Source organism: Macaca fascicularis, chromosome 3 (genome assembly GCF_037993035.2).
Source record: "Macaca fascicularis isolate 582-1 chromosome 3, T2T-MFA8v1.1".
NCBI lineage: Eukaryota > Metazoa > Chordata > Mammalia > Primates > Cercopithecidae > Macaca > Macaca fascicularis.
Window position 1 is genome coordinate 79,911,648 of NC_088377.1, and position 24,264 is coordinate 79,935,911.

The window sequence follows — 24,264 nt, forward strand, 5'->3', positions numbered from 1 at the left end:
GCTCACTGCAACCCCTGCCTCCCAGACTCAAGCGATTCTCCTGCCTCAGCCTCCCGAGTAGCTGGGATTACCGGCATGTGCCACCAAACCTGGCTAGTTTTTGTCTTTTTAGTGAAAACAAGGTTTCATCATGTTGACCAGGCTGGTCTCAAAATCCTGACTTCAAGTGATCCATCCGCCTTGGCCTCCCAAAGTGTTGAGGTTACAGGCATGAGCCACCATGCCTGGTCAGATTTTCTTTCTTTACATCAAACATTACAAGCATTTTTTTCAGGTCATTATGTATTATATAAAGGTGTAATTTTGTTAAAAAGTTGTGTAGTACTCTACTATATCTCTATCTTCCTCAGCTATCTCTCTCATGTATACATATACATACACACATACATATAATATAAATAAATGTAATTTATTTAATAGGAATTCACATATATACATATATGTGTGTATATGTATTTAATGTATTCGTAAAATTCATATTTTATGAATTCCTATTAAATAAATCATATATTATTTATTATATATGTATGTGTATATCTATGTGTATATATCCTAGCAATAAGCTAGTGTTAAACAGTTGAGTTTTTTATCTTACTTACATTCTTTCTCTGTGTTTTTGTTTTTTTTTTTTTTGAGATGGAGTCTCACTCTGTCATCCAGGCTGGAGTGCTGTGGTGTGATCTCAGCTCACTGCAACCTCTGCTACTTAGGTTCAAGTGATTCTCCTGCCTCAGCCTTCCAAGTAGCTGGGATTACACACATACACCACCACACCCGGCTAATTTTCGTATTTTTAGTAGAGATGAGGTTTCACCATGTTGGTTAGGCTGGTTTTGAACTCAAGTAATCTGCCGGCCTTGGCCTCCCAAAGTGCTGGGATTATAGGCGTGAGCCACAGCATCTGGCCTACTTACATTCTTTCTTGTAGTAATTGGTGCACTTAAAAATTTTATTCATTTGCTTATTTACTTATCTATAATAACTTATGTAAACAAAATAAATAAGTAAGATACATAAGTGGCCGGGTGTGGTGGCTCACGCCTGTAATCCCAGCACTTTGGGAGACTGAGGCGGACAGATCACGAGGTCAGGAGATCGAAACCATCCTGGCTAACACGGTGAAACCCCGTCTCTACTAAAAATAGAAAAACAAAATTAGCCGGGCATGGTGGTAGTTGCCTGTAGTCCCAGCTACTTGGGAGGCTGAGGTGAGAGAATGGCCTGAACCCGGGAGGCAAAGCTTGCAGTGAGCTGAGATGGGGCCAATTCACTCCAGCCTGGGCAACAGAGGGAGACTCCATCTCAAAAAAACAAAACAAAACAAAAAAAAGATAAGTAAGTATCTTATATAAGTAAGATAAGTAAATAAGTAAATTTACTTACCAGAATTTCTTGGGGACAATTTGTAGCACTGAAATTACTTAATGAAAGATATTTTTTTTTAATCTCAAGACTTTTGATACACACTATCACATTCTCCTTCAAAAACATTGTACCAATTTATGCCAAAAGTTTCTTTATAAAAAGTTATTAAACATAAAAATATGTTGAAATAGTGACTTCTACTGAAAGAAATGTAATGGTGAAATTGCAGGAGGTGCCAAGTAATACAGGCACTAAGAGATAACTCATTCATTCATTCATTCATTTGCTAAGAGGAAGTAATTTACGATTTTCTTAGGAATTTATTTACTAGAGTGTCCGTGGGTGAAATTCAGATTCCACTGGGCAAACGAGGAAATGAAAAATGTGGGAAGGGATTCCTTTCTAAAGAAGTTTGCCTGTGAAGGAAAGAGGAGTAAATAGTGCAGTTGCCGGAGCAAGTTGGGCCGAGGGAGACATGCTGAGAGAGAGATTGATCTGTGCACGTGAAGGAGCTGGTAGAGGAGGCAGAAGCACGGAAGAGAAGACTACACATTTCATTGAGAGAAACAAAATCAAATTTTATTTTCCTTGAGGAAGATGGAAGGACCAAATTAATATGCCTCTTTTGGAATTTTGCCCTAAAGACCAAAATTCAGAACATTCTGCTGACAGAAGCCACAGATGTGGGCCAATTGTAGGTATCAGATCAGAGAAGAGAATCACTTTTTTCCTGTCGACTGCCCCATGCACCGGCACCGTACCAGCCCTGGAGGTGTGTGGTGAGCCATAGTCCCTTTCCTCATGGCATGGTTCGTGGTGGGGAAGACAGGTGGGTTCCCATCTCCACTCCATTTGATGAGAATGATGCATATATACATGGTAGAGGGCGTAAATAAACTTCCTAGAGGGGATTTGGAAAGCCTGTTGCTGAGAGAGAACACAGGAGCTGTGTCAGGGGATATCGAGGCAGGTGCCCCTGGACATGGTGCCTTTCTTGTTGGAGGGAAGAAGGCTGCAGTGTACAGAGATGTAGACGGGTACCGGACATTCCAGGAAATGCAACTTGTTTGTTGTCTTTAACTGGCAGCCAAAGGATTGTAAAGCCCGAGAGAGTTCAGGCCCACATAGGAGAGGGGTCGGAGCCTGAGCCTTGTCTCACTGTCCAGCTGTGCCCTTGTGGTTATAACTGGGCATGTGCATAATGACTATATGCGTCCTTCTGAGATGTAGCCACACGGTCTTCATTATATTCTCAAAGGGGCTGTAGATCCCTTAAAATTCAAGACTCGCTGCTGAGGGCAAGGGGCACATTTGGCAGGGTTTGAACCAGAAAAGCTGAATCATTGCCCTTCCATGAACAAGCTTGGGGCTTGTAATAGTTTCCCCTTGTTTCTCAGGACAGCTTGCTTCCCTAATGAGCCAGCTTGATAAGGTCGGGCCACAGAGGGCGATGCCTGCGAGGCACTTACGTGAGCAGAGCGGGCTGGTCGAAGGGGCAAGGATGCAGAACAGGAGGTCATACCGGGCTCTGCCACCACAGGAAGACCACGAGCTCTTTGAGATGGAGGCCTGCACTGGCCCCTACCCCTCCTTCCCCCTGCACAAATGTGATTATGCCTCTGCAGAGCGACTGGAATCAGGTTAGCGTCATTGAGCAATGCTGAGCCGGGGTAATCAGAGCCTGGAGCGGAGCAGGTGCTGGCTTTAAAGTGGCTTCTGAGAATTAGGACAGGCTGACTTGTAGCTCAGCCCCACGTAGACAAGCCACTTAGAACACTGTCCTTGCAGCCCCCAGGCCTCCTCCTTACCATAGCAAAGTGCTTGGGTTTGTTGGAGGGGCCTCTGGCATGGCCCAGGGTGCTGAGCTCGTTAACTGATGTTCAGGTGTCCCAGGGGTCCTGTTTGCCCAGCATGTGGCAGGACAACAAGAGCTAACCAAGCCTGGGGTCACATTTGGTCTGCTCCTGCCTATCTGGTTGTCCTGGGACAATTACCTACCTCTTGGAGCCTCACATAAGTCAACTGTAAAATGGGAATCATGAACATATCTAACTCATAAGGTGGTGGCAATTAAATATCATACAGGAAATGCTCTCAGCATCAGGCTTGCTGCAGAATTAGCCACAAAGAACATCGCCCCTAGTCTCAACCTAGGCCACTGCCAGGACAAGGCAGAGTTTTATTGTTTCTACAAAGATGTTTCATACTCAGACCCAAAAAATATCAGTAATTACAGAATAATCTAAGAATAAAGGTTTATTTTCACCAAAATCTTAAGAGAGATGCAGTATTACTGTTTGATGAACATCATTCTAGATGCTCTTCTATGCACACATTAATAGAGAGAAAATAATTCTAATAAGGGCACACTTAACATATTAATTTTAATAATAGAAGTTATTGGCTGAACATGGTGGCTTATGACTGTTATCCCAACACTTTGGGAGGCCGAGGCGGGTGGATCACCTGAGGTCAGAAGTTAGAGACCAGCCTGGCCAACATGGTGAAACCCTGTCTCTACTAAAAATACAAAAAATTAGCTGGGTGTGGTGCCTGTAATCCCAGCTACTCAGGAGACTGAGGCAGGAGAATCACTTAAACCCAGGAGGTAGAGGTTGCAGTGAGCTGAGATAAGACTCCATCTCAAAAAAAAAAAAAAAAAAGTTATTGCCTTTAGTTTAGTGTTTAACTGAAGAAAGTCAGGTGAAACAGAATGAATTGCCAAACTAGAGATATGTCATTTCTAAGATATGACTCTGGGAGTTGAGAAAATAAGTTTCAAGCAATGTTAATATTGTTAAGTCATTCTTTGTTTTTTTGCTATTCTCTTAAGGACAAAGATAAGGCATTCTAAGACTCTCATGCTCTACCAACTGAGTAGCCAGGTGTCTTAGACAAAGTGCTTTAACATTCAATTATATGTCAAGATGAAATTGCAAATAGCAGAGAAAAACAACACACTGACTTCAGTTCCCACTAAATGACTCATCTTGCCAAAATGAAACGAATGTGGAGAATTCTTGATGCTTAACATGAGGAGGGGACATCCAGAGGTTAAGAAAGGAGGCTGACAGCACCAGGAGAAACATTAAGGTATGCAAGATGTTAGCCCGTTGGCACCTGATAGACCAGGGAGGTCTGTAAGTGCAATATGTTGCATTGTAGGTAAGAAAAATAAAGCCCAGCCAGGTGCCAATGTGACATGGAGTTGGGCCTCCAATCCAGGGCTCTGTGCCCCACACACGTAGTTTAACTATCTGTATTCACTGTGCCTTTTTCCTATCTGTGCTTCTGATGCTGTGACACCTTTGAGTCTTGCTGACCCTGGAGGGTCTGCGCTTCTCAGGGAGACGGGGTTCCTAGAGCTCTTAAAAGACTCACTTGCAAGTTCACCTTTCAAATGCAAAATCATCAGTACAGAGCCCCTACCCCACCACCTCCCCTGTGGGGCTCTCACACTCTGGGCCACTATCCTCCTGCCCTGAACACTTAAGGCCTAGGTACCAGACAGCTAGGGACAGTCCCTGCTCCAAATGTGACCTGGAACAGACCAAATGCGACCCCAGAGCCCACTGAAATTATTCAAACCAACTGATCCTAATCCTGCTCACCCTTGCCCTGCCTGGTTCTTCCTGTGGAAACCACAACACAGGCTCTCGCTGCTGTTTTTCCTCCATCCCTCTGCCGCCCAACCGACCCTGATGCTTCCCCATATCCCCCTCCCCTTGGGGACTGTGAGGAACAAGCTGTTTTTAATGGCAGTCATCTCCTGACTTGTTGGACTCACCATCCTGAACAAGAAGAAAGCCTACATTTAAACAGACTGCCCTGCTGTGCCCGAGGGTAGCCCCTTGGGGGACTGACTCCCTTAGGCATAGCTCAATGACCCAGAGAGCCCTTCCAGAGTCCAGCCAGGACCTGTTTTGGGCCCACGCCCCGGGATTTGGCATGGAAAACTTTGGTCCCTGAGCAGTCATCGCTCTGTCTGAGAAGTACCTTTTCCAGACCAACCACCTGTGAGAGAAGCAGGGCAAGGCCGTTGAGATGAACCTTCCACAGGCTGAGTCCATGCTACCTGGGCATGAACATTTTGTCTCTCTAAGAGGAAAAGTTGGTTTCCAGGTGAAAAGCAAGCAGTCATAGGTGAAATGGAACCAGAAAGGTCTCCAACTGGGGTTCTCGCATACAAGTTTCTGACTTCTCTGTTTTTATCCTCAGGACACACGGCATTGCTAAGACTTTACAGGGGGCTCAATCAAGGTCACACAAATTTAATTCTATTCCACACTTTTGTCGCATCTGAAGAGAAATTTCATTATCTAGACTACATGACATCCATAAATCAATTGGGCCCTTTGGTTTTGTAAACATAATGTGCATTTCGATCCATTGGAGAGAGCTGCTTGAACTCAGCAATAGGTTTCAGCATCTATGCAATGTCCAGCAACGTGCAAATGCTCAGCCCAACACAAAACAATGACAGGGTCCCTGATTTTGGGAGCACCATGGGTCTGGAGGGAGAGACAGACACGTGTGTGGGTACAACACAATCAGGCTGTGCCAGTGTGATCGTGGCACCACAAGGTCCTCAGAGGTCGGGAGAGGCCACAGTGACTCCTAGCCTGCATTTTCTGAGTTGTGTGACTGACAGCACTCAATGCTTTCTCAGAACATCCCTTTTAAAATTATTTTCAATGTCAGCAGTGTTTTCTCATGACCTCCTGAGGGTTCAATTAATCTTTGGGAACAGTATCATTCAGAAAGAGAAAGGCAGAGGATTAAAGCTGGTAAATGATACTCTTGCTCAAAATCCTAGTGTGACTCTTAACTGATGCCAAAGGCTATTCTGAAAGAAGCATTCCACGAGCGCCTTGGGCAATCTGGGCCCTGCTGGAGGGAGCCTCATCTCTACTGCGCTTGCTCTGCTCTGTGCATTGCACATGTGTGTATGCACACGCACACACAGACACACACACATACACCCCAAACTAGGAAAAAACCCAGGCTTCTGCTCCATAGTAGTAACTATGTTCTTACTTTCTCTATATGTGTATATATATACACACACACATATATAGAGAAAATAAAATAAATATGCTTGTGTATATTTTAATTATAATTTAATTAGATTATAATTAAATTAAAATGCATATATGGAATATAAGAACATAGTTACACTAATGTTACATAGAACGTTAATTAAAATTTAACTAAAATATACACACATACATGTATATATAATAAGGTAGAATATAGGTATCATTGTTCAGATGCTAGAATGCTTCATTTCTGCCCCAAGGCACCCTGGAAAATCTTTTTGCAACTTCCCGGTTTCTAACCTCAGAGCTTAGTTTTCTGTCTGCAGATCTGTTTCTCTAAACCTGCTGTGATGCTTTCACCCAAAGATTCAATGTGTATCCATGGCCTTACGTTTCCACGTAGCAGACATTCATTGGGATCTTGGCTCATGGCCTTGGGTTGGACCATGGGGCAATGGTTGCTTGTGTGGAGGTTACAGTGGTGACTGGCACCTGGGGGATAAAAGGTTGTCTGCTTTTTACCCTCTAGGTGGTTGCCACCCTGGGGACCACAACGTGCTGCTCCTTTGACAATCTCTTAGAAGTCGGTCCTATCTGTAAGTATCTGATTCCATTTTCTTTTTGGAAAATGTTCTCTGTATACGGGGAATTTAGCAAACCCTCCTCGTTGATCTCTTTCTTGTCACTAACTTCACATTGCGATGGTTTGCCTAGCTCTTCTCGTATTTGCAATAATAACACAAACCTCATTAGCTTGAACTCCATAAACTCAGAATTTGGGCGAATTGGAAAAAGCTGGGCTTAGGTCTACCAACACACTATTTGTAAGAAAAAACATTCCAAGCAATATAAAAGTTATGTAAAATTGCAGGCTATGTTGGCTCTGTTGAGGAGAATAAACTCTTCAAAATCTTAGAGTAACCACCCTCTTATGTGGGTCATGCATACACCTTATTTGGGAATCGTCCACGCTTGAATTTAATTATTTGGTATAACCCTTTTTCACCTTTTTTGGAATTACTAAATGCAGTTAAGAAAATTGCCGAAGATGGCCGGGCGCGGTGGCTCAAGCCTGTAATCCCAGCACTTTGGGAGGCCGAGACGGGCGGATCACGAGGTCAGAAGATTGAGACCATCCTGGCTACCAAGGTGAAACCCCGTCTCTACTAAAAAATACAAAAAACTAGCCGGGTGAGGTGGCGGGCGTCTGTATCCCAGCTACTAGGGAGGCTGAGGCAGGAGAATGGCGGGAACCCGGGAGGCGGAGCTTGCAGTGAGCTGAGATCTGGCCACTGCACTCCAGCCTGGGCGACAAAGCAAGACTCCGTCTCAAAAAAAAAAAAAAAAAAAAGAAAATTGCCGAAGATAGTTTAGCAAATCGACACAATGAAACTGGATTTTGCCAAGGAATAATCTGTGCTTCAGATGTTTTCCTGGGTCACTCTCACCTCCTCCCTCCCTCATTCAGAGATCTTAGGTTTTCTCATTGAGACTAGGATGCTGTGTTTTTAAAAGGTGAACGTGAATGAGCAACTCTGTTTCTAGAGTTTCACCTTTGACATGTAGCTCTGGGAACTCAGCAGGCCTTGAAGCTGCTTCTGTGGACAGAAGAACCCTCGTAGGGCAGGGACACTGGCTCAGGGGCTCCGCCTTTGTCTGTCCCTCTGGGATGGGAATGTTCTGACCGCTTGGCTGTGAGTGGAGCTGCCCAAGTGGGGCCTTCAGACCACATACCGGTGGCCTGTGCCAGATCCCACGCCAGCTACCAGGGATTTGGCTTCATCCTTAGTCTGCATAAGCCAAGCACAGTTCTCACCTCTCCTAACCCAAGAGTCACCCATGGTCCATACTCAGAGGAGTGGACCCTCCTTTCCTGGGCGTTGGCCTGCCCTCTTAGGGTCAGTAGCTGGGGAAGGCCGGTGCTCAAGGTGCAGGTGCCCTTGTGTGAGCTGGACATGGAATTGTTGACAAGGAAGCTAGGGTCCAGCCCAGGACCCACCCCTGAATCTTACATTCTGAGCTTCATTTATGCTCTCTGTAAAGTGAAGAGAAAAGCCCCACTTGGGCTCATAAAATAACAATATTTCCCCCCAGGATTACTCAGAGAATGAATTAATGCAGGGAAAATGCACCATCCCAAAGGTGGAGTGCATTGCTGCACAGCAAGGAAGGCAGTGCTGGGAACTACTGGGAGGTGGGTGGCATAGACTTACCCACTCTCACGGGGTTTTGCTCCACCGTGTATGCTGTGTGGCACACAGCTGTAAGAACAACTGGCTGGAAGTGGTCGTGCACAGCCCCGGGCTGGGGAGAAGGGATAGAACTGGCTGACTCAGGACTGCAGCCACAGCGCTGGCCTCATCAGCTACAAACCTTCATCAGCTCAGCCAAGCAACGTGGAGTCCTCTGACTCAGATGTCAGGCTAAGAACTGAATGTCCTGGCCAGTAGCCGGCTGATGTAATTCCCCAGGGCTATCGGATTTAAAGGGCTGAGGTCTTCTGCCGGACAGAGCCCACACGGCCTGCTGTCCCCTGGGCCCAATGCAGGCTGCCCGCTGGACCATGGAGATGACAGCCAGCGTGTGTCACCTGCCAGTCACAGTCCCCTGGATGGATCCAGCTCAGGCCTTCTTGCTGTCTCGGGGCCCCCTCTTCTTCTCAGAGGCTGAAAGCTGTGGACAGAGCTTGATTTATGATTTGTTTGGTTTGAAACACTGAGGTTGCTTTTGGGGTTGTGCAGAAGGAGCTGACATGGGTAAATGCCAAAACCATTTCATTCATTGGCAGAATGCATAGGGGAGGTCAGTTTTGACAATTCCTTTTTTTCCTTTTTTCTTTCTCTTTTTTCTTTTTTGAGATGGAGTCTTCCTCTGTGGCTCAGGCTGGAGTGCAGTGGCGCAATCTCAACTCACTGCAACATCTGCCTCCTGGGTTCAAGTGATTCTCCTGCCACAGTTTTCCAGGTAGCTGGGATCACAGGCACACACCATCACGCCTGGCTAATTTTTATATTTTTATTAGAGATGGGGTTTCACCACATTGGCTAGGCTGGTCTCAAACTCCTGACCTCAGGTTATGTGCCTGCCTCAGCCTACCAGAGTGATGGAATTACAGGCATGAGCCACTGTGTCCAGCCAACAATTCCATTTTTATTGATGGTGGTATATTACTAACTGTTGGTGGTACCTTAACAATTAAGTCAGCACCTTTTTACCTACTTTCCCTCTCCTGTCCTATCACCAGATATTTAGCATTATCCAACTCCAAGCGGGACTGTTCCAAGAGCCTGAGCTGACCTTATTCTATAGTATGATTGGAATAATCTAACATAATTCAGATAAGTTATTCACCCACCATCATTTGACAAAGAAAACAAATCAGAAGATGGTTTTCTTCCAATTGCTGCCTTTGGAAAGACATTTTCTTTTTATTGCATTTGAAATGATTTGCCAGTGAGGGTGTTCAGATTGGTCTACTTGGATGGATCAGTTGTCTGGCAGGTTTTACTGAGAAGAAGATGAGATACAAAAAGTGGATAGTTGAAGTCAGTACGTTGCTGGTGGGGAAGTGGGGAAACTGAGGATGAGGGTATGGGCTGAGTTGGGGAGGCCATCTCAAGGAGTGAGGAAGGGAATAGCACAGGGCAGGCAGCCAAGGCTGCATCCTGAGGTGCCAGCATAACTGGAGGAGGATGTGCAGCTGGAGGGGCAGCCAGGTCTGCCTCAAGTTCCCAGGAAGTCTCACAAGGAAAGAGTCACTGGCAGCAGGAAGCTGGAGGGGTGTGAGACTGTCTCTTCCCTCCCCACTGAGGCAGCCTTGCCTCGGGGCTAGGTGTGCCTCTGGTGCATGCAACTGCTCAAGCTCTGGCCGAGGTCTCTGTGTCTGCCTGGTTCCTAGATGGGCCGTGCTATGCAGTGTGTGCTGTTAGCGGATCACATATGAGACGCAGAATGCAGAGGCATGCCCACAGCTCCATGCATCCCTATGGAAACCAGAGAAGCCCTCCAGAGTCCACTTCCCTTGGGGGTCTGTAAGTTCCCTTCTGCAGGAGTTATAGGCCAACTGCAAGCTTAGAGGGAACACAGTCCTCCACAAAGTCACTGCTGATAAAAGACGTAAGGCATTTCAAAGCTTTGACTGAGTCTGCTCATCAGGATGAAAGCCCTTGGTTGGATCAAGGTCAAGTGTGTCCTGCGGACATGGATACCCACCCCAGGGCATGGGAGGCCAAAGGTCACAGAGCAGGGTAGACCTGACCCGAGGCTTAGGGGCTCATCACCTCCCCCAGAATCAGTTTCACCTGGTGCTTGCATAACCCCAGATGGATGCAGCAGTGAGCCAGGAAGAGCACAAGGCCTTAGGATTTACAGAGTTTCTCCTTGAGGAATCACTCAGTAATCATGGGATATCCATCCCTGTAGCTCAGATCAGCGGTAAGGTTTAGAAGAACCTCAGATCCCATCATAAGATAGGTGTAAATTTGAAGCTTGCTGTAGTCTGAACGTTTGTGTCCACCCCAAAGTCCATTTGTTGAAATCCTAATCTAAGGTGATGGTACTGGAGGTGGGGCCTTCCAGTGGCCATGAGGTCACCACGGTGGAGCCCCCCTGATTGGGACTGTGACTAATTAGTGCCCCTGAGAGTCTCATGCCTCACTGCACAATGAGCACTGTGGATGGTGAGTGAACAATGAATCCATGGATCCCTACCTGTCAGGGTCAGGTGCTGACCCTGACACCTACCCCACGGTGCCCTGACACTGGTATCCACCCTGTGAGGCTAGGGTGGCTGGCGCCCTCTCTGCAGACTTTCACCCTTCAACTCTTACTCCCCTGGCTGCCTACGGCTGAGAGGCAGCAACCATGGAAGTCACATTTATTTCTCCCCTGCTCAGTGCTGGGGTCCTGGCAGGCACATTGTAAATATTCCCTCACTCACCCCTTGGGCCTGTGGGTACTGTTTCATCTCCATCTTCCTGGGAGGAGAGTGAGGCTTGGAGAAGTAGATAGGGCCCCTTGGCTGGGGAACCGCTGGAAGCGGGAGTTGAGCCCAGATCTGTCAAAACTGAGGGAGCATGCTACACCTGTGGCTCTCCCAGCTCCTGAATGAGGCAGCCCCTGCCCACAAGGACAAGGCTGCTATGTATGGTTGGAAAACAGAAACCCTGTTCATGAAGGGAGCAGGGGATGGTCTAAGATGTTGTAAAATAAAGAACTTCACCTGGTGGTGGGGATGGAGTGGGGCAGGCAGAGGTCAGCGTGGACTGTGTGCAGAACCCCCTCGGGTGATGTTTGGGGGAGGACTTGAGAATGGATTAGCAAAGGGAACCGGGGAGGGAATTCCAGGTGGGTAGAAAGGGTGGTGTCGCTGGAGAGAAATGCAGGTGAGTAACATGAGGCTGTCACACGATGGTCCCTTGGAGTTACACTTAGCCGCCAAGGTCAGGAGAGAAAACCAAGGGGTGCAGCTGCTTCCATTGTCCCTGGTGTGTGTCTGGGACCAGGAGCACACACACTGCCCTCAGCTTTCGAGCCTTCAAATGAGGGGGCCTTTTGGGGATTCAGCCATGAGTTCAGCAAATACTGTTGGCATGCTCCACGCAAGAAGGGTGCTCAGACAGGGCGAGGTCAGCTGGCAGGCTCCATGGTGAGGCATCCGTCTGGGGACTCACAAGTTGCTTCTGGACTTTAGGCAACAAGGAAGACATGTGGCTGCACGTCGATGCGGCCTACGCAGGCAGTGCATTTATCTGCCCTGAGTTCCGGCACCTTCTGAATGGAGTGGAGGTAGGTGCGCCCTTCGCTCTCCCCAAGGCTGTTTTCACAGCGCTCAGTTATTGACCTCTCCCTTCATGAAGAGCTGACATCCAATTTCTCGCTATGGCGGTTTGTTTTAGCCAGTTATGTTTGAACCAATTCCCACTTCCTCAGAACAGGGGCTGAGAGCCTTCCCCAGTCATACAGCCTGTCCTCCTGAAATACTCCTGACACTTACAGTTCCATTTCAATCTACACAAATCCCAAACAGAAAGGATAGATGTTAGCTTATAAAACTGTGGGAAAGTAGGAATAAAATAAAAACTTAATGCACTTAAACTCAAAAGAGTAATTTAAAATACCAACCCGCAATTCCATACAATCTGGTTCAATATGACAGTCATGTTCTGCCCACACATCTGAACATGGTATTCACTTTAACCAGTATTGAACGGGAAGCTACCAATGCATTTAAATGCCCCTAGGCAGTCTTCTGGAAATTGTAAAGCATGGTCTTTAATGCTAAGTGAAACGCCTGCTTCTTTCGAGAAGTAGCAGTCAAAATTATTGACCAATACTCTGCTTCTCCAAAAAGCAACAGAATGTAAATTGGTACAGACTTAACACAAAGAAATGACCTTATTGATATACTGTGGCGTGTTATTTCAGACTCAGTGGGATTTCATTTTGGTGGTGGCTCATAGGGTAGGAAGTGTCTCCTCCCCAAGAACTCAGCTTTGAATGCCATAGAGGGTCATCAGAGGCAGTCTTTGGCAGTGTGTCCATGAGAAGGAGGTAGCAAAGCAGGGGAGCTGTGGCCCTGGCCAAGAAAGAAATGCTTTCTGCCAAGGGGCAGGAGGTGTCGTGAGACCTCACCCATGTGTGACGGAGGATGAAGGGCACAGTTCTCTGCATTAGACTCCTTTGTTTGAATCCTAGATTTATCCTTAGGACTAGCTGTGTACCCTTGGGTGAGTTAGATATCCTCCCTATGCCCCATAAAATAGATATCATAAGAATACATCCCGTGTGGGATTGTCGTCAGGGGTAGATGAGTTAATCATGTTTCAAGGGCTTAAAAACAGCGCCTGGCAGACAGTAAATACTAAACTTGCATTAGGTGCTTTTGTTATTTTCTACCATATGTTAGAAAAGCTTTCCCTTGACACCTTCCTCTGCTTGCATGTCAGACTTGCTAATCAATATTCTAATTACAACTTTGAATTCTCATAATGCTGTAATACCAGAAAAATGGGTACCAGAGGTATAGAATACAAATGGCCCCATCTTTGGAAAGAATAATCCTCTTACTACTAATGAACGAAGTAGTATTCTGGTTTATGTCTCCATCACATTCATTCGCTCATTCATTCAATAATTACTTGTTGAGTACTTAATACAACCTAGGACTTAGATGATGGATCCTTGCGGGTAAATGGAGCTTCCAAGGACCTATGTAAGTATTGGGGAGAGGGTATAGTATATGAGAAGTTCTTATAATGTGATGCCAGTACCCAGCTGATATAGTTCATTGCCGGTAGCTAGTTTGGTGGGTGTTTGGTGCTGGGAAGTGAAGAATAAATCTCTGTATCATATAAATGCATGGTATTAGGGAGATAATCTCCATTATTTGAAATATCTTTCCTGGGACAGTTTCAAGGGAGGAAGGGCTAAACGATCCTCTGGGATTTATGCGCCTTCCCCAAGGCTGGCCTGAGCTCGATGCTCTTTTCTAACTCTGGGTATCGGGTTTAGGGCTCATGATCTTTTCCTACCACTGCTCTTCTCTTCCCCATGAACTGACAACTTGAGGTTTCATCTTTCATAGAAGGGTGCCTCATTGTCAGAGCACCGCAGCAATGGGCATTCCAGCCAGACCCTATCAGCAGCAGACAGGATTTCATGCTCTACAATGAGTCATTACCATTTTCCCTGCATTATTGCTCCTTTCCGTGCCCAGCTGAGGGCTGCGCATCTCAGTGGGGCAGATAAGGAGGCTGCAATATCCTGTTGTGGCCCTGCCCTTGGAGATAAGAACCTTTCTCTCCATCGGCAGAAGGAAAATATCACTGCTGGGTAATGAGAGAAGTTTAAACAGATCAGCCCCATAGGAGGGAACTCATAAAACTCCTAGCAAACAGAGCCCCTCTTTAACCTTTTGTCTCCTTTTATCAACAAATGAAACTTGCTGTAATTTCCTGTCCCTTTCTCAAAATTACTTTTATTGAAACCTAGAAGGAAATGAATCTGGGTCTCCAGAGCAGGTTGATGTGGAAGGTTGTCATCCACCCATCAAATGTCTCCCAGGACGGCCCCCCCCCCCACCAGGCCCCTCAAGCCTCTGCTGCTTCCTTGGTGCACATCCCTGGAACCAAGTAGACAGGAGGTGCCCTAGGGCCTTGGGAAGACTGAAAAGTTTCCCAGTAGGAGAGTCGGCCAGACTGGGGCCTCACTGCAGCAGCCACCTTTATTTCGGTATCAATTATGAATCTAGCCCCACGGCCAAATCCCTGGCCATTAAGGTGGACCCTGTTCCTATTCACCAGTCAGATGATAAACCAGGACATGCATTTGAAAAACCAGGACATGCATTTGAAAAAGAAAGCACCATTTATGACAGCTCAGTGAAAACGCAGAGTGTCCTCCTCTACCACTCTTGGTGGTTGATATCTCTTATTTTCTCCTTGAAAATAGGGTAGCCCCTAACACTGATGCACGCAGCCAGAGCCGGTTGTTCACATTTGTTACCCAGGATCTTCCAGCCAGGGAGTCTGTAGCTGTTAGGAATACAATGAACTTGAGTATTGTCTTTAAAAATAAAGGAGCTGGTCGGGTGCAGTTGCTCACACCTGTAATCCCAGTACTTTGGGAGGCTGAGGCAAGAGGATGGCTTAAGCCCAGGAGTTTGAGATCAGCCTGGGCAACATATTGAGACACCCTGTCTCTACAAACAAAATTTTAAAAATTAGCTGTGTGTGGTGGCACATGCCTGTAGTCCCAGCTACTTAGGAAGCTAAGGCAGGAGGATCGCTTGGGCTTGGGAGGTTGAGGCTGCAGTGAGCCATGTTCATGCCACTGGACTCCAGCCTGGGCAACAAAGTAAGACCCTGTCACTCAAAAAAAAAAAAGAGAGAGAGAGAGAGAGAGAGAAACATTTAGGTAAATGGGGAGAATTATTGATATGTTACAGCAATGCTGGCAAAAGAACACATCAATTAAATGAAAACTGGGTTTATCCCTACCTACTGTAGAGTAGTTATAAAATTTCCTCTTTCCCACTGTTTATCATGACACTTGTAGTCTGAGAACTTTGCTAGCTCAGCACGTGGAAGGAACATCAAGCATAAAGTATTTCACAGGTCAAATCAGGACAATTCCTGTACATTGTACTTGTGAAGGACAATTCCGATTTTTCCAAATATTCCAGTAATTTAAAATATAATATGGATACATTTTATGTCACATTAGATTATGTAAATTTGAAAGTGCTTTTCATTTGGAAATATAAACTTTTAATTTTAAAATTCTTGTTCCATTTTATGGGGGTACAGTCTAGATATAGCAAAACAGACAAATCAACTCTAAATACATTTACCCCCATGTACTTACCACTCAGATCGAGTAGGACAATTCCAGCACTTCAGAAGACTCCCCTGCCCACTGCAAGTTACTACTCCCCTGGGAAACCTTACCTGGCCTCTATCACTATGGATTAGTCGTGCCATAAACTTATATTATCATGTATGGGGTCTTCTTTATAATTAAACATTTATAAGGAAATCATTTTCTTTTTCTTATTCTTGTTCTTTGGCAGTTCGCAGATTCATTCAACTTTAATCCCCACAAATGGCTATTGGTGAATTTTGACTGCTCTGCCATGTGGTAAGTTTCCCTGCTCACAGATGTCAGTTGCCTGTCCCCACTGCTCTTCCGAGGTGATGGTGCATTTGAAAGAAGCTGGCAGGGAAGATGCCAGAGCCAAAGGGGTGCAATAGTCACTTAGCTCACTGCTTGCTGCCATTTCTGAACCCTTGATGGAATGATTGCTAATTCTTAGCCTCGCTGGAAACTTTTATCTAGGGAATATCATTGCAACATACTGGCATAAGAAATGAGAAGCCTAAAAAAGACAATCTGTAATTTGATTTATCCAGCATTAACAGAAAACAAATGCAAGTACACCCTTCTAATTCAGTAGCTTCTGTGTTTTCATTCTTAGATTTGTAACCAGTCTTAGCCTAATGCTAAGTTCAAGCAATCTGAGTTCAAATGCTTAAAACTATTTGCCAAGGCCGGGTGTGGTGGCTCATGCCTGTAATCCCAGCACCTTGGGAGGCCGAGGCAAGTGGATCACCTGAGGTCAGGAGTTCGAGACCAGCCGGGCCAACATGGTGAAACCCCCGTGTCTACTAAAAATACAAAAAATTAGCTGGGCGTGGTAGTGCACGCCTGTAATCCCAGCTACTCAGGAGGCTGAGGCAGGAGAATCGCTTGAACCTGGGAGGCAGAGGTTGCAGTGAGCCGAGATCATGCCACTGTACTCCAGCCTTGGCGACAGAACAAGACTCTGTCTTAAAAAAAAAAAAAAAAAAGTATTTGTGAAGGAAAAATAATAGTAACCATGTTTCCTAAGAATTTCCCTGGAAATTCTTAAAAACAGCACGATAATACCTTGGTGATATTTAGAATAAGAAAAAGAACTAAAGCATTAAAGTGGGTGATATTACACCACCTACACAATGTTTAAAGAATAATGATGATGGGCAGTGGTACAGGGACACTAGAAACTGGCTTCTGTAACTTTTTAATGTAAGAAGTTGATTGATTGATCATAGGGCCAGGAGGATTTGCATGAATTTTGTACAGTATGCAAAATTTTCCAAATTTTCAGAAGGCTTTGTAAAATTGTTCAGCATGTAATTAAGTAAATAACTTTTCACTTTCCTCCTAAGCATGAGGAAAGCAGCTTTTATACAAAACAACTAATGTCAGCTCTCGAGGTCACCAAAATATCCGTTTGCCCTTTCTCTTTTCTTTCTTTCTTTCTTTTTTTTTTTTTAAAGGCAAACCACATTTCTAGTCCTTTACTTGTATACAAATCAATTTTTTTTGGTCAGTCTTTTCACCCAAACTTCTGCTATAAAATTTTAAGACCAGTTGGTGTGTGGGCATTTCAGACTTAATTTTGTCTGAAATAAGTATTTATGAAAGCCATGGTTGTTATGAATGTGAGTATTCTTTTGTATTCTTGTGGTTGTGTTTTTCTCTTTCACCCAAGGTGGAACACAGTGAGGACAGTTTGCACCGTGTGCCAGAGGTCTCTTTATTCGAGGGGTAATTTTGATTGACATGTAAATCCGCTCTGCTGAGGTTTTTGGTCAGTGGGGAAAATTCTCTAAGGGAGCTGGAGTTGGGAGGGACCAGGCAGAGCATCTGCAGGCTCTGGCGGGAACAAGTGGCTCTCCTCGGATGCTTTTGTTTTGCAAGGGGCGGGCGTCCTCAGATGCCTTCCACAAAGGAAGCCCTAGAACTACCCTGGAGCAGGGCGAGGGCTGATGGGGCTGTCCGGAAGAGAGGTTCTCATGCACCCTGAGGCTGTCCCCAATGCCTGGATAAAACAGTAATATCAACAAGGCTGTTAGTGACTGCAGATAGGTAAGTCCAGGCTCCCTTCTAAGTCCCTAACCTCTTGTAGCTCTCTGGACTCCCACGACAGCCCTGCGATGGGGCACACAGATATTGCCACACTCTCATTACAGATGAGGAAACTGAAGCGGTCAGGGACCAGAAATATTTTGGGTCCCTAATCTTGGAGGCAAATATTGCCACACGATAAGAAGGAGTGTAATGAATGCAGCATCCTGCCCTCAGGTGCAGACAACTAGTGCCTATATTAAGGCTGAGAGAAAACCTGCTTCGTCAGTGTGGGGGTGAGAAGGAGTCGAGCCTTTCGGGATGTGGAGTGCCTGCGGCAGAGCTGATGCCCCAAGGCTGCCGCAGACGCTACAGAGCTGATGCAAGTGAGCTGGCGGCTATGTGCTCATCTGTCCCAGACAGCTCCTCCCCCGGCACTCGGGGTTCAGTTCAGCCACCAGCCTGTAAGGGGGAAATTTGACAAAGTGGAGGTGACGTAGGGAGGAGACACAGGACACACAGGAATGAGGCCAGGCCATTTGGAAAAGGGAGAGAGGACAGAGGGTGATTAGCCTGGAGAAGGAATTACACGTAAGCCCTAAGACACAAGAGAGGCCTGTGGTGTCTGGAAGTGTGCCACGAGAGAAAGGCGATGGAGTTAGTTCCCATCCCCTGGGGTGGGCGGCAGTGGTGGGGCGGGCGGCAGTGGTGGGGCGGGGTGGTTGCAATACTTGAGGAGCCTCTTCCCTTCCTATGGGCTTGAAAGGCTACAAAACACATTTTTAAATTACAATAGCGACTGTGCTGTTTCTCTCCTGAGCCGGTACGTTCTCGACAGAACAGGGGTCAAATCATTTGGTGAGGTGTCGTGTACCTGGAAAAATCAGATCTCTCCTAAACCCAAGGTTTTGTCCCATGACACTATAAAAATGGCATGAATGTTGATGGATGAAGTCTGATTTTTGAAGGATTTGTGTTTTAACACAGAAATTGCTGATCTTTACTGTTTGGGAGCACTGTGCCTGCATTAGTTGGCTAGGGCTGGCTTAACAAAGTACCACGGACAAGTGGCTTAAACAAGAGATGATTTCTTTCAGTCCCAGAGGCCAGAGGTCCCAGATAAAGCCATCAGCAGGCTGGTTTCTTCTGAGGCCTCTCTCCTGGGCTTGCAGATGGCTGTGTTCTCCCTGTCCTCACATGGTCTTCCTTCTGTTTATCTGTGTCAGAATTTCCTCTTCTTATAAGGACACCAGTCACATTGGATTAGGGCCTGTTAACCAAGAAATATCTGAGACAGGTCTCAATCAATTTGGATATTTATTTTGCTAAGGTTAGGGACATTCCTGGAAGAATAAACATGAAATCACAGAAACAGGGTGTGGTCTGTGTCTTTCTCCAAAGATGATTTTGAGGCCATCAGTATTTAAAGGGGAAGGCAGGCTGGAGGGGAAAGAGGGAGGGTAAGGTCACATTACTGAATCCACGTGTTGTGAGAGGAAAGGAGCAGGTAGGGGAATAGTCAATGATGTATTTGTCTTCACGCTCAGTAAATCAGCTCTTTTTATAAGATAAGGTGAGCATAGAGTAGCTGCCCATAGAGATATTTAACCTTTTATCTGTAGCTTTCTCCTTCGGCACAAAAGGAAAGGTATCTTCTTGCATGAAAGCATCCAGCTTATTTTTTTTTTTCCTTTGGCATAGAAAATTGAGGCACCGAGTTTTTATTTTCCATTCACATTTCTCCCCCTCCCCTTTTTAAAAAAGTCTTGCAGAAAATGCATTTTAGAAGAAAATGCTTCTCTAGCCTTGGGTTTTATCTGGCCTCTTGTGATTAAGACAGTTTATTTCTAGAGAGATAAGTCCCACGTTGTTAGGAAAGCTCATTTTTCGCTGGTTGTAGTCTCACGACCCATGAAGAAATAAAATAGGTGGAGGAAGAGAGAGAGAAAAAAACCAAACAAACATAAAGGGAGAACAGTCCTGGAAAACTGATATAAGCCGTGTTACTCCGAAGTCCCTATGTCAGTAGGCAGGTATGAAAGTGATTTACGTATATAAATAAGTTCTTGTTATTTTCTTCCAAAGTTGACGTTGTCTAGCTTCAGTTTACAGGGCTTTAAGAAAAGCATAACTTAATATTTAGTGATTTCAAATCATGATTAAAAAGGCAAAGAAAGAAGGAAAAAAAAAAACCTGACGACATTATTTTGCAGAATTGTAGCCAGGAAAAATGTTAGAATTCAGTCCAAATTGTAGAAAATAATAAAAATGGACAAACATTAGGCAAGGCTAGAATCTAATTACAGATGTACTATAGTTTATTTTGAAACATAATTTTTCTCTTTCCAGTTCCCCAATTTTATTAAATACAAAATTATAACAGGGCTAATTTATTTGTAAAATAAGTTTTAGTTCTATTATGATTGGCTTGATTATTTGAATAAAGTTAAGCAAGAATAATCATTTGCTATATAGGTTTGCTCTCTCGCTCTTTTTGTTTGTTTGTTTTTTTAAATTGGTTTTGTTGGAACCTTTTCATAAATAATCTAAGATTTAGACCTTTTGTTGTTGTTGTTGTTGTTGAGACAGAATCTCCCTCTGTTGTCCAGGCTGAAGTGCAGTGGCATGATCTTGGCTCAGTGGCATGATCTCAGCTTAATGCAACCTCCACCTCCTGGGTTCAAGCAATTCTCCTGCCTCAGCCTCCTGAGCAGCTGGAACTACAGGTGCCCACCACCATGCCTGGCTAATTTTTTGTATTTTTAGTAGAGATAGGATTTCACCATGTTAGCCAGAATGGTCTCAATCTCCTGACCTCATGATGCACCCACCTCATGATATACCCACCTCGGCCTCCCAAAGTGCTGAGATTACAGGCATGAGCCACCATGCCCAGCTGATTTAGACTTTTTTAAAAGCCTCAGTCCCAGCCAAGGATTTTTCTGTGCCTATAGATACCTGTGTGAACTGGTTGAATTCTGAATTCTTCTCCTTTCAAGGTCCCAGGAAAACTTAAGGTTCCTAGCCCTGTTAGAAAGTGACATTTTTTACTTACCACAGGTCAGGACCCTGTAAAGGACAAGGTATGGGGCCAGTTTTTCTAAGGGGCTTTTATTAGCTTTGTAGGTCACCCTTATTTTCTCAAGGCAATCTGAAAATGTCATTCCAATCAAAGCCTTGGTATAATAACCAGTGACAGAACAGGACCACACACCGGTCATTATAAAATAAGTCATTCGTTTAGCCAAAGTGATAACTCAAAGATTTCACAAAAAAGGGAAACACCTTTATTCTTTGAGAGAAGAGACTTGCTTTTCTAAACAATAAACTCTAATAAAGACAGTATCAGGCTAATTAAACTTGTCTCTCAAATTTTATAAATAAATCTTTTAAATTTTAATCATCTTGACCAAAATTTATAATTTCCATAAATCTTTTTATAACCTTTTATAATTTTTTAATTAAAGAATGGGTTAATGTCCCAAGAAAACCTTGTTAATCTGGCATATGGACACAGATGCTGGTCTTGCATCAGTGTGCCTTTGATATTAGTGTGCCTTTGATATTGATGTGCCTTTGATATTAGCGTTTAATTTATAGAGAAACTAAACTAATTTTCTCTCTCAAGATCAGCTCTTTCAATCTTATGGTCCACCTCTTCTGTGATAGTCCCTGGGCCTAGAAGGGTTGAATAGTTTTAATTTCTGACCCTGTGTCTCATGAACACAGTTTATTTTGATTGTCATTTTCTCCTCAGTCTGAAGATGAGGCTTTTAATTGTTGTCAGTGTTTAAGATTTAACTGGACTTGGTGTCTTTTTTAGATCCAGGAGTCAAAGTCCGGTAACAGTACAATGACTTTAGAAGCAATACATGAAGTTATGTGGATGTAATAACCTTAATTTTTTAAATCTCAGTTTTCGTAGGACTCTAGTTAGACATAGGAAGAGTGCATTCTGTGTCATAAGTGAAAGTTTTCTATTTCATAGAAGAATTTAGAGAATAATATAGGAAGAAAGCATTTGTTTTAGGCTGGGTGTGGTGGCTCATGCCTGTAATCCCAGCATTTTGGGAGGCCAAGGTGGGAGGATCGCGTGAGATCAGGACTTTGAGACCAGCCTGGCCAACATGGTGAAACCCCATCCCTAGTACAAATACAAAAATTAGCCAGACGTGGTGGTGTGTGTCTGTAATCCTGGCTACCCTGGAGGCTGAGGCACAAGAATCTCTGGAACCCAGGAAGCAGAGGCTGCAGTGAGCTGAGATGGTGCCACTGCACTCCAGCCTGGGTGACAGAGCAAGACTCCATCTCAAAAACAAACAAACAAACATAGAAAACCATTCACTTTAGACCTTTAAGATAAAATATATTTTTAAATCAGCCTACAACGTCAGTCAGAACCAGAAGGGAAAAAATTAAAGGATCTGATAAAAAGTTGAAAGAGTTACTACCTCAGGCTCTCTTGAAGGGGAGAGAAAGCTGAAAACAGTGAGATGAAATTAAAGTTGAAATTTTGGTTTATGAAAATTAAAATGTCTTATAATTTTATTAAGAATAAATCAGTACCTTAAGAAAATTTAGTTGTTCTAACCAATTTTTTAGTTTATTAGTGTATTTTTAGTATCAAAACCCAATTTCTAGAAAGACTATTATAATTTTTTCTAATTATAGCCAACTCGATCACAAACATTTTTTCATAAATTCTCTTTTTATAAACCTTATTATGACTTATACAAACCATTTACTGAATACTTGGAGTTTCTGTTTTATCCTAAATACCCTCTTTTTTAAATAACCAGTGATTTTATTTTAGGACAAAAAAATTATCATACAACATTTTTGTCATGTGGAATTATTTTCCTTTTAATCTTTCTACATATTTATAACATTTTTTGCATCTCTTTTATTTACTGGTTCCTTTTACCTTGTTTTAGAGTGACTTTTAAATAATCTTTGAATTAGACAAAAATTATTTCTTTTTAATAAGAACACATTGTTTTTTAGAAAAACATTTTCTTATAATTTTTTTAAATTGGAAATGACCCAGACATTTAAGCAATATCTATTATTTTGTTTAATGTAACTTTAGGTTCTAAATTATATGTCAATTTTTTTTTTAACAAGCATTTGTTCTATTATATTTATCTAATTCATTTTTTAATAGATTACTTATAAAAACTGATGGTCATCATTTAAAGTTATTTCCCTCCTAACCAATTTTATAGCCTGTGAATTTCAGGTGTTTACCAATGTAAAATATTTAAGGTTAAATAAATGTGTTTGTTTTTTCTTTTTGCCAAATAATTCAGGATTAACTGTTTGCTGTTAAACCAACAATATTAAATGCCTTACTTACCAAAAATTACACAAAGATAATTCTCTTTTGGGCTGCATTTATGGCTTTATAACCCTCATTCCAAATATTGACGCCTTATAATATTCAGCAAAGATAAATATAAAACTACTTGACCAATAAATCTAAACAATAACATGTGTTGACAGTTCTTAAGGCTTTCTAATTTTATTTTGCCAATAATTTTAAAGCCAGCTTATTTGTTAAAAATTAATTCAAGTCATGTGAACTTGAAAAGCATTTGGATTATTTACTAAATTTATGAGTTCTCCTTTATTTTTAAGCCAATTTGGTACCTTGTGGCCACAACACATAACAAAACACATGTATATATACATAAACACACCTAAGCACACAGTCATGCAAATAAAGATTCTATAGCTTTTACTTCAGAACTCTAGCCATGATATATCAATACAGACTCATGAGTTTACAAAAAAACGGTTGGATAGAAACAGTGGTTTTTATCTCAATGCCAGTAGAAGGTCCTCTAAACTAGAGAAATATATTTTCTTAAGTAAAAAACATGTCCTCATGTTTTTTATAAACTTTACCAAAAATACCTTACTATATACTACTAACCCTAATTCTCAGTCTCAGTGAAAAATCAAGGATTACTTAATTTAATATAATATGACTTTAAGTTTTCAAATTACTGGAGAGAGTTTTGAGACTAAATTTACCAAATTAAACTTACCAAAGATTACTAAAACTATATGAACTGAAAAGCTTCTGAGCTAGTTGCTATTAGTCGGACAGAAACTTAACTTTTCTTTAGGCCAATTAATTAGAACTGTTTCATGTAATTGGTAGTGAAATATTATTTCCACATGACACATACGAATGTATAGACGTAATAGACCCAGACAGAGGCAGATCTTATATATTTAAAATTTTTCATTTGCCTGTTTTCAAAAATGTTCTTTTTCCTACTTTAGACTCTTAAAGTAGTCTGGAGGGAAAGAGGGAGGGTATGGTAATCCACGTGTTGCAAGAGAAAAGGAGCAGGTAGGGAAATAGTCAATTATGTATTCATCTCCCACTCAGTAAAATGGCACTTTACAACAAGATACGATGAACTTAGAGTAGTTACCTGTGGAGACATTTAACCTTTTA

General features: G+C 43.4%; 1 protein-coding gene across 4 annotated transcripts in view; it reads left to right on the forward strand.

Annotated features, from left to right (window-relative positions):
• Positions 1-24,264, forward strand: part of DDC (dopa decarboxylase) — a 106,920-nt gene that overhangs the window by 57,223 nt on the left and 25,433 nt on the right. For all 4 annotated transcript variants that reach the window (XM_045389133.3, XM_005549583.5, XM_065541961.2 and 1 more), the window contains exons 7-9: positions 6,934-7,000; positions 12,097-12,191; positions 15,976-16,043. In XM_045389133.3, the coding sequence (XP_045245068.2) occupies positions 6,934-7,000; positions 12,097-12,191; positions 15,976-16,043 (230 nt within the window). The remainder of the gene's footprint in view (positions 1-6,933; positions 7,001-12,096; positions 12,192-15,975; positions 16,044-24,264) is intronic.